This window comes from Quercus lobata, chromosome 2, assembly GCF_001633185.2.
Source record: "Quercus lobata isolate SW786 chromosome 2, ValleyOak3.0 Primary Assembly, whole genome shotgun sequence".
In the NCBI taxonomy this organism is placed as follows: Eukaryota; Viridiplantae; Streptophyta; class Magnoliopsida; order Fagales; family Fagaceae; genus Quercus; species Quercus lobata.
The window spans coordinates 5,320,561-5,335,086 of NC_044905.1; the positions used below are offsets into that span (position 1 = coordinate 5,320,561).

The following is a 14,526-nucleotide window of genomic DNA, read 5'->3' on the forward strand; positions in this document are numbered from 1 at the left end:
ATGCTAGAGTAGAAATTCTATCTTCTAAAAAAAAAAAAAAAAACACTCAGTTGGTAAGTTGGATATATATTTTTGGCTCAATTTAATTATAATAGTAATAAAAAAAATTGTCCAACTCATGGGTTCAATCCGATCCATATGAGTTGGGTTGGGTTGGGTTGAATTTTTTTTAACCCACCATGATAGGTTGAGTCGAAAAATCTCATCAACCCGACCCATGCACACCCAACCCTACTTATGCGGTTGGCTGAGCTCTATGAACGGTCTCTTCAAAAGCATGCCCTTGAATGTATTGTCTATTGTACTTATAATTGTTGTACAAGAGATTGTTAAATGAGATGATTGAGAGTTTTTTTTTTTTTTTGAGAGATAATTATAACATGCTGCTAACCCTGTAGCTCGACCATTTTCCCCCCCTAGACCTCCAAGTACTTTGTGCATGAAGAGGTGTCAATTCAGCTACAAGGCCTTTAGTTATGATTGGGAGTTAATACTTTTCAAAGTTGTTAGTGAGTTAGTTGTTTTATTAAAATCAATTACTTGTCACAACTCATAACTGATGAATATTAACAATAAATAAGCCACACAATTTTCCTCTTTCCTTTCCTTAAATTTCATTCCCTCATTCTCTACTATCTCAAATCAGTCAAGTTACCACCCTACTGCAAATTATTCATTTCATCTATATATCTATATAATATTTTAAAACTAAAGTGTAATATTTATTGTTACTAATTTGCTATGCCACATTAGAATAGGATTTTGGTCCATTTTAATTGTAAAATCTATTAGTAAATAACTAAACGAATTAATTAAATTATTTTGTTTAAGCTATTTTTTAAAATAAATATTAATCAAACAATAAGATTTTTTAAATAATGCATGTGTGCGTACCCAAAATATATGGCTATTGGGCTTAATCTCTACTTGGGCTCATAATCTATTTGTTTTATGGGTTTTTGAGTTTCCTACTGTGGGTGGTCCTATACTCAACAGACCCAAATATACTTCTATTTCCTCATGCATTTTTCTCTTCCTAACAGAATCACTCCTTTGCTCTCTTTAAGTGTTTACTCTCTTTTCCTAATACTCTTCCTAGAATTGCCAACCCCTTTTCCTCACTCTCTCCTCCTATTTATAGGCTAGGATGAGTGGAGGAGTTATGATTACTTCTCCCTCTTAGTGCGAATGGAGGTCCAATTCTATCGTCTCAAAGTGGATGTTTCATCGGAATTGTGGGAGTGGCATTGGAACTAATTCCTACTTCCGTCGTCTGCTCGGTAGTGACGTTGTTAAATGCACGACCGAGCAATTGGGCACGGTGCACCTCTAGGCAAGAACTCTCCCATCCAAGTCAGAAATGATTGGGGGGGGGGGGGGGTTTGCTTGAGGTGTTCACTATAGTCTTATTTCGGGTTCCCAAGCCCAAATTGTGCTCGGAGGAATCTGGGCCAAGGCTTAAGGTCCAAGCCTGAGGACGGTTGTATGACATGCTGTGGGGCTTAGGCCCGAGGAACAAGGGTTCAAGGGCCCAAGCCCTGTATCGAGGGCCCAATTCCTGTACAGCATGCTATGAATGTTTTCATTTAAAATTTTAATAATAAAAAGGACTTTCAAACAATATTGTTTACTAACTACAAAATTCACAAAGTGCCATGATTAGTTAGTTTCACATCTACAACATAATAAACAAAATTTCAATTATTTTTTTAGTGATTAAGATTTCAATTAGGGATTAAGCTTGATTTATTTTATTTTTAGTGATACATTTTTGGATTATTGCAAGTTTTTGCAACTTGATATAAATTTCACAACTGCTAAATTGACACGTTATGATTGGCCTATCGTGTGAAATGGTGTGACTAATGCTGTATCAATAGGTGTTTAGCATTTTGCATTCATAATTATTCCCACCAGACATTCCAAACAGCATGCAATTAGCTGTCTTTACAGCGAAGAATGAAATTTTAAAACGAAGTTAAAGAATGAGGAATAAAACAAAAGACTAGTTCATCAATTGACCATTAGATAGCTCATTGTCTCCTACAAATCCATATGAGAATAAACATTAGAAAAACTACCATGATTAGAGCTAAAACTAAACAGCTTTAGTGGAGCAAGTTACATGTAGTGTTTCTATAGACAACATGAGTATGGAGGACCACAAAAAACTCATGATAAAATGGAAAACAAAACTTGTCAAGGCCCTTTCACCTGCAACCAACAACAAGAGTTTGAAATATTTCAATTGAACAGAATAAATTTTTTTTTTTTATAAGTATTGAACAGAATAAATTAATTCAAGTGGAAGGTTCAAGAGTATAAGCTCAAAACGATACTAAAAATTAGGAATAATGTCATACTTATCTACCACATTTTAGAGGCACACAAGAAAATAAGAAGTAGTTGATCCACAATATTTTTCACAACAAATCATAAATGGTAAGTTTTTATTGGTTCTAATTTGAATTCAAAACTTAAATTACTTTTTTGCCCACTCATAATAACAAATAACAACTTGTCACTTACAATTTGTTATGAAAATTTTGTGAACAAAGCATTTCTCCAAGAAAAAAGGCCTTTTAATTTTAATTCCTCTTTAGACTAGACATATATATTTATATCACTTGTGGAGAGAGTAGTACTAACATGACTTGCAATCAAAAAGTTTAATACAGTTGGTGGGGGAAGGTTGTATATTGATATATATGTGTGTGTGTGTGTGTGTGTGTCAGTTGAGCGAACAGAGTTTGAATAGTCTCTTTAAAAAAAATTAAACATGTGTGTGTGTGTGTGTGTGTGTGTCAGTTGAGCGAACAAAGTTTGAATAGTCTCTTTAAAAAAAATTAAACACAAGTGGATATGGCATACTACATGGGATCATGCCCATGCCCTTGTGTGGGAACACTGCTATTGCATGCATATGCAAGCAAAAACATGTCATTTATCAGTAACCACATTTCATGTCATATGAAGTTACATGATGGCCTTAGTGTGCGTGTGGGTATAGATGAAAAATGAAAATTATTTCACTATTCAGCTTATTTTTACTATTATTCATGGTCCCACTACACTTTTTGGTACTATTTATAAACTTCACTGTGCTATTTCAACTAATTTTTAGCTTTATCTACAGTACTTTCAGCAATAATTTTTCAATTTTAACAAAATAAACAGTATCCAAACACACCCTTATAATTGCCCTATTCATACATACCGTGCCTGTAAACTTCTGTATAGGTTTTAATAGATGTTTCCATGAGTAACAAAAAGGAATATCAAAGAACTATAGAGATAAGGAAAGTGCCTTTCATATAAACTTTTATGTAAAAAAATCTAGGTTACTCCGGGTCTATTTGAATACCGTTTATTTGTTGAAAACTGAAAACTTATTGTTGAAAACACTATAGCAAAATAATTTTTAAAGGTATGAATAGTGTTGTGGGACCCAAAAATGCATGGGTATGCACATTTTGCTAAGTTTGGTGGTCCATGAACAGTGATGTGGGACCCGAAAAAACGCCAAGCGTACTGAAACACGCATTCAGTGCTATCCAAACTCACACTCCCTCCTTTTGATCTGCTACTAAGAGAGTCAAGATAAGTCCTGTGGTTCAACGGTTAAAAAACAGGTTATAGTTGCCAAACACAAATGCCGGTGGAAATGGCAATTTTTTAGTTTGGAAGGAATCAAATGTCTGGTTCATGAATAAGTACAAAGACAATCCAGTGATTTACAGCATCATCAAAAACAACGAATAGACCCTTCTTGGTCCCATTGGACACAAAGGTCTGAACTCCGAACCATTAGGTCTAACATTGTGCAATTGCAATTTAGCCAACATCCAAAATAGATGTCATCATTATTTCATTGCATGTATACAAAATTCTAATATATTTATGGATTAAACTAAAACTCAGAGCTAGATCTATCATTTCCAAAACAGTTACCTGTATTAATTCAATTGGCTCCATCATCCAAGCAAGTAAGACTTAAAGCTAATTACCCTCTTCAGAACCTTTCACCCTGATGATGTACACCTAAAAAAAAATAGAAGTACATTTAGTACATATACACACAAGAAGCCATAAAATGTAAAAATTTTCCTCAGTGACAGGGAGTAGCATAAAGGAAAAGCCCTACAAGTTATTGACAAGGGATAACTTGCATAGGTTATAGATTCACATTAGTTTGCATAGTAGCTGAAAGGAAGGTGATAGTATTATATATAATAACAATCTATGATCGCACACACATGCCGCATGCCCATCAAGTGTATTTGGAAGACAATAAACAAATGTTAGCACAGCCTAATTCAAACATGAAACTTCACAAAAACAACAATAACAACAAAACAAGTTGATGATTGAGAGGAATAACAAGAAGAACAAGGTGCTTAGTTAAATTCCATTGGTAAATGATCAATCACCTTAAATGTTGTTGGCCGGATTAATTGAAATACTACTGCATCCCCAACTACCAAATGATGAGCAACAGTGAACCCTTTCCATCCACCAGTCAGTCCTATTTTATGAACCAAGTATATTGTTGGATACTCATCACCATCCACATCTATCAAAGTCATAACAGCATTACACTTTGGAAGGTTCCGAAAGCAGAATTGGATTGGAAGACCCTGTTATCAAATTTAACCAGAATAATTATGACTGTTACTCCAAATTACTCCAAAGGTAAATCAGCTTCAATCCATTATAGGTATAAGGATGACATATTTATCAATTTAAATATATATGTTTCAAGTCTTCAACGTTCTCAGAACAGATAGTGACTAGTCCATCTTCATTACTGAAACATGCCGGTGCCCCCAAACCAAGTGAGAGTAATCTGCCACATTATTCAGCTATAATGCAACCCCATGTCAACTTTCACCCTCTAGTCCCCATTTAGTGGATTTCTATTCCGGCAGAACTAGTTATACAATTATATTTTGCTTTGGAAAAGCAAATGCAATCAGTTTTTAAGTTATTCATGGATCAGGTATGTGATTATACTTCCAGGCTAAATGATATAACTTCATCCTTTCTAAGCCACTGTAAATTAAAACACAACAAAAACCAAGCCTTTAGTTCCAAAATTTTGGGGAACTATAAATCCTCAACATAATAATCATGGTTGGCCACATTATATTCTTTTCCACCATTCTATTTTATCTCATACCCGTTGTTACCTCTTTAATTGACATGTTATTTTTAACTACTTCTATTAATGTTATTTGTATACTAATAAACTCATCAATACATGTCAGAGAAAAAGAAAAGCCTGAGTTCCAACATCTTAGTTAGATAACACACTAATGTACTTTGAGAAGTTGTTAAATAAGTTAAGCAGAAAAACCAATTATCTTACCAGCCAGAATCCACCAGTGACATGGGGTCGCAGCATTGACTTTGTAAATGTTGGATAAACAGGTTCTAGACCCATTTCTAATTTTTCCGCTTTCTCTTGAGCTTCTGCTTGGGCTTCGGGCGAGGCATACACCCGGTTGGACAACTCCCTTTGCCTACCAAAAATCCTGCACGCACCCCCACCAAAAAAAAAAAAATTAAAACTATACATCTAAAACATTATATGAAATAGATCATTCTATTTGCTAACAATTAACATTTGAATCAAATATACCTTCTGGGTATTGCCACGCGGTCCACAGCAACCTGTCAGCAATAATAATATAATGTTGTAACATAAAATCTTGACATAAATGAAAGGCCAAAATATATTGCTAGTCCTAAACTTTAGAACATGAGCGGTTTTAGTCCTGAAGTTTAAAGTGACAGCTTTTAGTCTAAAAAAACACTAAAAGTAATCGAATTTTAGCCCTTCAAAAATTTTAGTTGGAACTAAAAGAGATCATTTTTTTTTTTTTTTAAATAAGGATTAAAATTGATCACTTTAAACTTTAAGGACTAAAATGGTTCAGCAGGGACTAGTGTTTGAGGAAATGAACAAAACGAATGATTCACCCGCTTGTTGGCAAAGTGAGTGGACCTCCTGACCACGACCAACTGCTTCTGCACCACACGGGTTTTGGCCTGCTTCGTCTATGTGAATGTGGACATCAAAAAGAGTAAATGAGTATGGAATAGAAACACATAAAAATGACAGATTTTAGTATTTAAAAAAAAAAAAAAAAAGAGAGTGAGAGAGAGAGAGATACAGAAGAGGGTTTGGGAGAAGAGGAAGATTTGAGAGCTTGAGAAAGCATAGGGAGATTGAGGGCTTCCAGTCTCTTCTTATTCACTTCCACTCTGTTGCCAAGGCTTTCCTCGTATGATTGCTTCGCCACCAACATTTTCGTTTCTTTCTCTCTCTTTTTGTGCTTTTCTGTGTGTGCGTGAGTGTGTGAGGGAGAGATGGGTTTGGGGTTAAATAGTTAAATTGAAGAACCATAGACGTTGGGTTCCCACGAATCCCACTTCAAATTTTGAATGATGAACGCGTCATCATCGATATTCACAGTTAGAATCTGACTGTACATCTAAATTCTTCAGGCAAACAGTGGTGATAAATAACTATATTACTATTTTTAATACCTATAATACTTAAAATATATGCTATAGCAATGGTTTTTTTGCTAAAAAATTTTAGCTACAATGCACACAGCCATTTATCATTTTTTACCGTGCACAGTAATAAGTAGAAAAAAAAATATTTTATTAAACTCTCTCTCTCCTCCCACTAAAAAAATATTTTATCCTTTCTTTCTTTTTCTCTCTCTCCGGCTTCACTACTTTCTTCCTTTTATTTCTTCTCATTTTTTTTTTTCTCTTTCCCTCATTGCTGAGACACATCTAGCCCAGTCCTCCACGCCGCCAAACCACCTTTCTGAGAGACAGAGTGATCAATAAGCAGTGGAAACAAAGAAAGCTTCAAAAACAATAAAAAAGACAGGCTTTTTGGGAAGGGACAGACAAACAAAAAGCTTGTTCTTCTTCTGGGGTTTTTGATTTTTGTTGAAGATGGTTACTGGTTAAGAAAGAGAGAGAGAAAAGAAAGGGTTGAAATGCAAATCACGAGAAATATCAGAATTCAAAGAAACTAGAAGAGCTAACTGAATCACATCAGTCCAGAAGCCCAAGTAGCAGTGTAGCTGAAGCAGAGACCAACGGCATGTAGTTTAAGAATAAAAGCCACATGTAGTTTTTAATTCTAGTTAGTAGACACATGACTTGCACGTGTTTGCTTAGCTGTACTTTTCTGTTAGTTAGTTAGGAAGTTTGTTAGATCAGATAAGTTAGTTTTGGGTTTGTTTTAGCTGCTTAAGCATTACTATATATATCTGTAATTAATACAATTATAATATATCAATACAATCATTTTTCTCAATAATTCTTATATGGTATCAGAGCCTTCTTGCTTTATTTTCTCCCAAAATTTCTAGGGTTTGTTCGTGAGAATCTTGAAGCTTCGTCAATGGTGGAAGCAACGAATACTTCATCTTCTTCCTCTGTGCAAGATCCTGCACTTGTAGAGGATATCTCAAATCCTCTGTTTCTTCATCACGCTGAAAGTCCTGGAGCCATGCTTGTATCCGAACCACTGATTGGTGAGAATTATCATGCTTGGGTTCGTTCAATGAGAAAAGCATTGGTTGCTAAGAATAAGTTTGGTTTTGTCAATGGTAGTATTACTCTCTCTTCGCCATTGATAAAAACTCCAGCAGCTGTTGATGCTTGGATTCGATGTGATAACATGGTAGGTTCTTGGTTGATGAAGGCTGTGTCACCTCAAATTCGAGTGAGCATCACCTACAGGGATACTGCTCTGGAAATCTGGAATGACCTCAGGGATACACATTCTCAAGGGAATGGACCTAGGATTTTCCAGCTTCAGAAAGATATAGCTTCAATGTGTCAAGGTGATTCTTCAATCACCAACTATTTCACTCAATTGAAGCTTTTCTGGGATCAACTCCAGAATTTTAGGCCTACTCCTACCTGTTCTTGTGGGAAGTGTACATGCAATCTGCCTCAGAAAATTGAAGATCTTCGTCTTCAAGACTCAGTCATGCAATTTCTGATGGGACTCAACGAGTCATATTCTCAGATCAAAGGTCAGATCTTATTGATGGAGCCATTGCCAACCGTCAACAAAGCTTACTCCTTATTGATTCAAGAAGAGAGGCAGAGGAATGTAGGGATTGGAAATCCTGTTCACATAGAGTCTACTACTCTTGCAGTGAAAGGATCTGATGCTAATTCCAATCCTAATTTTCCTAATTTCCCTGCCTTCTTTGCTAATTCTGGTATTTTTGGAGGAAAGAATTCCAAAGGTAGAGACAGACCTATATGCACTCACTGTGGGAAGCTTGGGCATGTCATGGAGAAATGCTTCAAACTACATGGCTTTCCTCCAGGTTTTAAGCCTAAAGGCAAGAATTTTAGGGTGAATCAAGTAAATGTTCAAGAGGCTTATGCAGATGATGATCATACCTCTACTAATTTTTCTTTCACTCAAGAGCAACGTCAGCAATTTTTTACTATGTTGGGGACTCAAATGCAAGCTGCTCATCTTAATTCTGGTGGCAAGGAAGCTCAGTTCAATATGGGGAATAAGGAAACACACATGGCTAACATTGTGATCAAGCCTAATCCGTCTGCATCTTCTTCTTCCAGTGGCATAGATGCTTTCACCATGGCAGGTACATTTAATCATACTTGTTCTAATTTGAGGCATTCAGTGTTTTCTGCCCAAATCACACATAGAACTGCTTTTGGTGGTAATGTTTGGGTTATTGATACTGGTGCAACAGACCATATAGTGTATTCTGTTAATCTGTTGACTGATTTTACTGCTGTTAATTGTGTGGTTGCTCTTCCTAATGGTGAAACTGCCTTGGTAACTCATATTGGTTCTATATGCCTCTCTGAAAATCTTGTTTTAACCAATGTGCTTTGTGTCCCATCTTTCTCGTTCAACCTATTATCAGTTAGCCAGCTCACCAAGAAAATGCATTGTTGTCTCATTTTCTTGTCTACCTTCTGTTTCATTCAGGACCTCAATTGCTGGAGGACGATTGGTGTGGGTGAAGTTCATGATGGGTTGTATCTTCTTCAACATAGCCCCTCTGATACTTGTGCCATTCCAACTTAGTCCCAGGCTATTCCAAGTTTTCATTCTATTTTCAATTCTGTTTTTCATTCCATTTTTAGTTCCAATAAATCTCATGTTGTCAATAATGTCAAAGTTCCCTTTTCTGTATGGCATTCTAGACTTGGGCATCCCTCTGATGCTAAGATTTCTGTTTTGAAAAATGTACTTCCTGATCTCAATTCTGCCTCTAATAAAATCTGTGAATTTTGTCCTCTAGCCAAGCATAAAAGACTTCCTTTTCCATTCCATAATCATGTCTCTGAATTTCCCTTTGATTTGATACATTGTGACATATGGGGACCCTATGTGGTACCTACTGTTGCAGGTCACAAATATTTTCTCACCATTGTTGATGATTGCACTAGATCAACTTGGGTGTATCTTATGAAATCCAAGTTTGAAACCAGGTCCTTATTACAGTCTTTTTATACCATGATTAAGAATCAATTTGGTAAGTCTATTAAAGTCTTCAGGACTGACAATGGACTTGAATTTCAAATGAATGAATTCTTTAAACTTCATGGTATCATTCATCAGCACAGCTGTGTTGCTACTCCACAACAAAACTCTGTTGTGGAGAGAAAACATCAGCATATACTCTGTGTTGCTCGAGCCTTAAGACTTCAATCAAATATTCCTATTGCTTATTGGGGTGATTGTATCCTCACTGCTGTTCACCTCATCAACAGACTCCCTTATCCTCTCTTGAACCACAAATCCCCTTTTGAGCTTCTTTATAACAAACTTCCAGATTATTCCCATCTTAAAGTGTTTGGTTGTTTATGTTTTGCTTCTACTCTTTCTCACAATAGAGGCAAATTTGATCCTAGGGCTCTTAAGTGTGTCTTCTTGGGTTATCCTTTTGGGGTGAAGGGTTATAAACTTTTAAATTTGCAGACCAGATCTTGTTTCATTTCTAGAGATGTTCTTTTCCATGAATCTGTGTTCCCATTTCAGTCTCTTCCTGCTTCTGCTCCTTTATCTCAATCTGATCCCCTTTTCCATGATTGTTTTCCTGATGCTCCACCTCTTCCTATCACTGATTCTATTCATCATTCTACCCCTATGTTAGATACTTCTCTTCAAGTTGATTCCACCATTCTTGAGGAACATTTTGTTGATCTTCCTGAGGAATTGTCTGTGTTTGTTCCTAATGACATTACTACTCCTCTCCCTGATCTTCCCTCTTCCTCTTTGTCCACTGATTCTGTCCATGCTCTTCCCTCTCTTCCAGCTGGTCCTATTCCAACCATTCTTGGTCCTAGGAAGTCTACTAGAATCTCTAAGCCACCTGCTTACCTTCAAGCTTACAAGTGCCATGCTGTTTCCACCAAATACCCTATTGCCAATTATGTTTCTAATCATAAACTTTCCCCTTCTTACTCTCATTTTTGCAATAGTATCTCCCAAATTCCTGAACCTTAGTTTTACCATCAGGCAGTTGGTGATCCTAATTGGGATGCTGCCATGGCAGCTGAAATTCAGGCTTTAGAACTTAATAACACTTGGTCTCTTGTTCCTTTGCCTCCACATAAAAGGGCTATTGGGTGTAAGTGGGTATTCAAAATCAAGTACAAGTCAGATGGTAGTGTAAAGAGGTACAAAGCAAGGTTAGTGGCCAAAGGTTATACTCAACAGGAGGGTTTGGATTATACTGAGACCTTCTCTCATGTTGCCAAGATGGTGACTGTCAAACTCCTTCTATCTTTGGCTGCTGTGCAAGGCTGGACTATCCATCAATTGGATGTTAACAATGCATTTCTTCATGGTGATTTGCATGAAGAAGTGTATATGTGTCCTCCTCCAGGCCTGCCCAGCAAGGGGGAGCTTGTGTGCAAGTTGAACAAATCATTGTATGGCCTTAAACAAGCCTCAAGACAATGGTATTCAAAGTTTTCAACAACTCTACTGCAACATGGTTTTCTGCAATCTAAGGCAGATTACTCTTTGTTCACCAAGCATTCAGGAGCTTCTTTCATGGCACTTTTGGTATATGTTGATGATATACTTGTTGCCAGCAATGATCCTCAATCTGTAGCAGACCTTAAGGTTCTCTTAAATAAGGAGTTTAAGCTGAAGGATCTGGGCAGTTTGAAATACTTCTTGGGTTTGGAAGTGGCCAGGTCTGAGAAAGGCATCTCTTTATGCCAAAGAAAGTATGCTCTTGAAGTGATCAATGATGTGGGAATGCTTGGGTGTAAACCTGTTAAAACTCCCATGGAGATAAATCTCAAGTTAAGCAAAGATGAAGGCAAGTTATTGACTGATGCTGGTATGTACAGAAGACTGATAGGCAGGCTGCTGTTTCTCACCATTTCTAGGCCTGATATCACTTACTCAGTACATAGATTGAGCCAATTTATGTCTAAGCCTAGAGAGCCTCATCTCAGGGCAGCCTATAGAGTGGTTCAGTATCTTAAGGGGACTTCAGGACAAGGGTTGTTCTTTTCTTCTCAATCCTCTTTGCATATCAAAGCATTTGCAGATGCTGATTGGGCTGCATGTACTGATTCTAGAAGATCCATCACTGGTTATTGTGTGTTTCTTAGTGACTCTCTCATCTCTTGGAAGTCTAAGAAGCAGAACACAGTCTCAAGATCCACGGCAGAAGCAGAGTACAGGGCCATGGCTGTTGCAGTATGTGAAGTGACATGGATCTTATATTTACTTAAAGATCTGGATATAAAACATAGTCAGGCTGCCTTGTTGTTCAGTGACTCTCAAGCTGCTATTCACATAGGAACTAATCCAGTATTCCATGAGCGTACAAAACACATTGAAATAGACTGTCATATTGTTAGAGACAAAGTGCAGGCAAGAGTTATAAAGCTTATGGACATTCGTACCCAATGTCAGATAGCTGATCTGTTGACAAAGGCTTTGAGCTGGAGTCAATTTTCTGGTCTTCTTACCAGGATGGGCATCTCCAATATTCACTCTCATGATGTCCATCCTGAGGGGGAGTATCAGAATTCAAAGAAACTAGAAGAGCTAACTGAATCACATCAGTGCAAAAGCCCAAGTAGCAGTGTAGCTGAAGCAGAGACCAACGGCATGTAGTTTAAGAATAAAAGCTACATGTAGTTTTTAATTCTAGTTAGTAGACACATGACTTGCACGTGTTTGCTTAGCTGTACTTTTCTGTTAGTTAGTTAGGAAGTTTGTTAGATCAGATAAGTTAGTTTTGGGTTTGTTTTAGCTGCTTAAGCATTACTATATATATCTGTAATTAACACAATTATAATATATCAATACAATCATTTTTCTCAATAATTCTTATAATCAGAGTCACAACTATTGCTGGTACTATAGCTCCAAAGCTTCAGCTACTGTTTCTTTCCTCTCACTTTCTCTCTTTCTTTCTCTCTGACTCAAAATGGCGGAAAGGAAAAAAATTTCACTCATAAAAAATATTGCAAAAGGAAGGAAATCATTATTAAAAGTAAACTTTATTACTATAAAAAAAATATATCAAAATCACTTCAATTTGGCCAAGTTAGCTTGTATTTTTTTTTTTTTTCTTGTCGCGGTGATTTGTGATACTCGGGTGTTTGGTTTGTCAATTTCCATAGCTCATACCTCTATTTCTATAACTCATAACTAAAAAATGGTGGGACTTATAGCAAAAAGGTTTTTTGGAAAGTTCATAACTCTGTTTCCATAACTTTGTTTTCATAACTCAATTCTCTGATTTTTGAGTTACTGTTTTCAGTTTCCATAACTCATAACTCAATAGCAATATTGTAATTAAACACACATAGGGACCCACAAACAGTACCCAGCCGCAACTTTTGACTCTTTTTTTTTCCCTTTCTTCTCTTGGGTTAGCTGTTCCGTTCTTTTTTTCTTTCTTTTTTCCTTCTTCTTTCTTTCATTGGTTCGGTCTGTTCTGGGTTTTTTTTTTTTCACTGGTTCGGTCTTCATGTTCAGTTTTTTTTTTTTTTTTTTTTTCACTGGGTTCGGTGTCACTAATTCGGTCTTCATGTTCTTCTTCTTCTTTTCACTGGGTTCAATGATACTAAAAAAATAAAAAAAAATTTAAAAAAAAACCCTAAACTGTGTGACAGGTATAGGACCCACAAATAGTGTGAAAAATATTAAGTGATGACAAGTGAGTGATGGTGCCAAACGGGTAAGGTATTTTTAGTGATGAGTAATGAGTAATGGGTGATGAGTGACGAGTGATGAAAATTCAGTGATGGAAATTGAGTGATGAAAAAAAGTAAACCAAACATGGCCTCAATAATTACGTGGGAGGAAAATTTGAATCCTAATTTCCTTAATAGTAGAGCAATTTGTGCTACTAAATTAGAGATATGTACCCGGTAAGTCTTTTATCTCTTCTTGACAAGATTTTAAATTATGGCCTACCAGCCAAAAAATCATATTCATAGTGTTCTTCCAACTTTCTCCAATAATTTTTTTAATCCCTTTTTTTTTTCAATAATTAAACACAAAATTGAGTATTTAAAAATTGGGTAAATTAAAATTATGACCATCTTAATATGTAAATACATGGAGTTATTTTGTACTAATACAGTATTAGTAATACTTTAAAGAGAAATGAGATATGAGTTTCAACATTTAAGTTTTAAAAATTGAGTGATGAGAACTAAGTTAAAGCATCAGCATTGGAAAATTTCAATTCTACTCTATTTTACCATTCCAAAAATTCATTTTATCATTATACCATCCCATTTTACAATACCTCCAGCATCCCAAAACTCTATTTTTATTAAAATATTATTTTTTAATCTTTCTTTATTATTTCTTTCCAGCCGTCACTTTTTTTCAAACTTGGTTTTCCTGGGCTTTCCAACAGTCATTATTTTTCCTCTCTTTCTCCCTCAACCTCTAGCACCGGTTCAACACACAGAGCCACACACACATACCCATGATACACCGATCAACCTATCCAAACCTATCACCACACACATAGAGCCACACACACACACACATAAACACAAACCATCAAACCATCAACAAAGCCACACACACAAACACAAACCATCAACAGAGCCACACACACACAAACCATCAAACCAGTTGGAGCAAACAACGGCCACCACACCCACCACCCAAGCCACCGATCAGTAAACCTAAGCCACCGATCAAAAACCCACGTCGCCAATTTGAAACCTAGCTGATTTGAAACCCACCGGAGCAAACCCATTCAAAAAAAATCATCACTGGAGCCACCATCGGAGCTATTGATGATGAACCCAACAAATCCACCGTTTCAACCCACCATCAACCGATCCCAGCCCACCAATCCAAACCTAGCTCACCAATCCACGATGAGAGATGAGAGAGAGACCGTGTGAAGCTTCACCGATCCACGACAAAAACTCACTTCAGCCACAACCCAACCACGACCCAAACACCGGACCCAACCACGACCCACAACCCCTTTA

At 36.6% G+C, this 14,526-nt stretch overlaps 1 protein-coding gene across 1 annotated transcript; it reads right to left on the minus strand.

The window, feature by feature from the left end:
- Nucleotides 1-1,987: 1,987 nt before the first annotated feature.
- Nucleotides 1,988-6,534, minus strand: LOC115977793 (B3 domain-containing protein At5g42700-like). Its single transcript, XM_031099815.1, has 7 exons — nucleotides 6,177-6,534; nucleotides 5,983-6,060; nucleotides 5,642-5,673; nucleotides 5,369-5,534; nucleotides 4,431-4,637; nucleotides 3,952-4,041; nucleotides 1,988-2,214 (listed from the first exon to the last, which is right to left on the minus strand). Exons 1-6 carry the CDS (start codon nucleotides 6,309-6,311, stop codon nucleotides 4,000-4,002), a joined length of 660 nt encoding a protein of 219 aa, XP_030955675.1. The 5' UTR covers nucleotides 6,312-6,534; the 3' UTR covers nucleotides 1,988-2,214; nucleotides 3,952-3,999.
- Between the last annotated feature and the right edge of the window lie 7,992 nt (nucleotides 6,535-14,526).

Bases quoted from the DNA above. Each gene is read 5' to 3' on its own strand.
- LOC115977793 (XM_031099815.1), bottom strand. From the start codon at position 6,311: ATGTTGGTGGCGAAGCAATCATACGAGGAAAGCCTTGGCAACAGAGTG. The intron at 5,535-5,641 runs GTATATTTGATT...GGGTGCGTGCAG, and splicing joins CGCGTGGCAATACCCAGAAG to GATTTTTGGTAGGCAAAGGG. The intron at 4,638-5,368 runs GTAAGATAATTG...ATTTGATAACAG, and splicing joins TCACTGGTGGATTCTGGCTG to GGTCTTCCAATCCAATTCTG.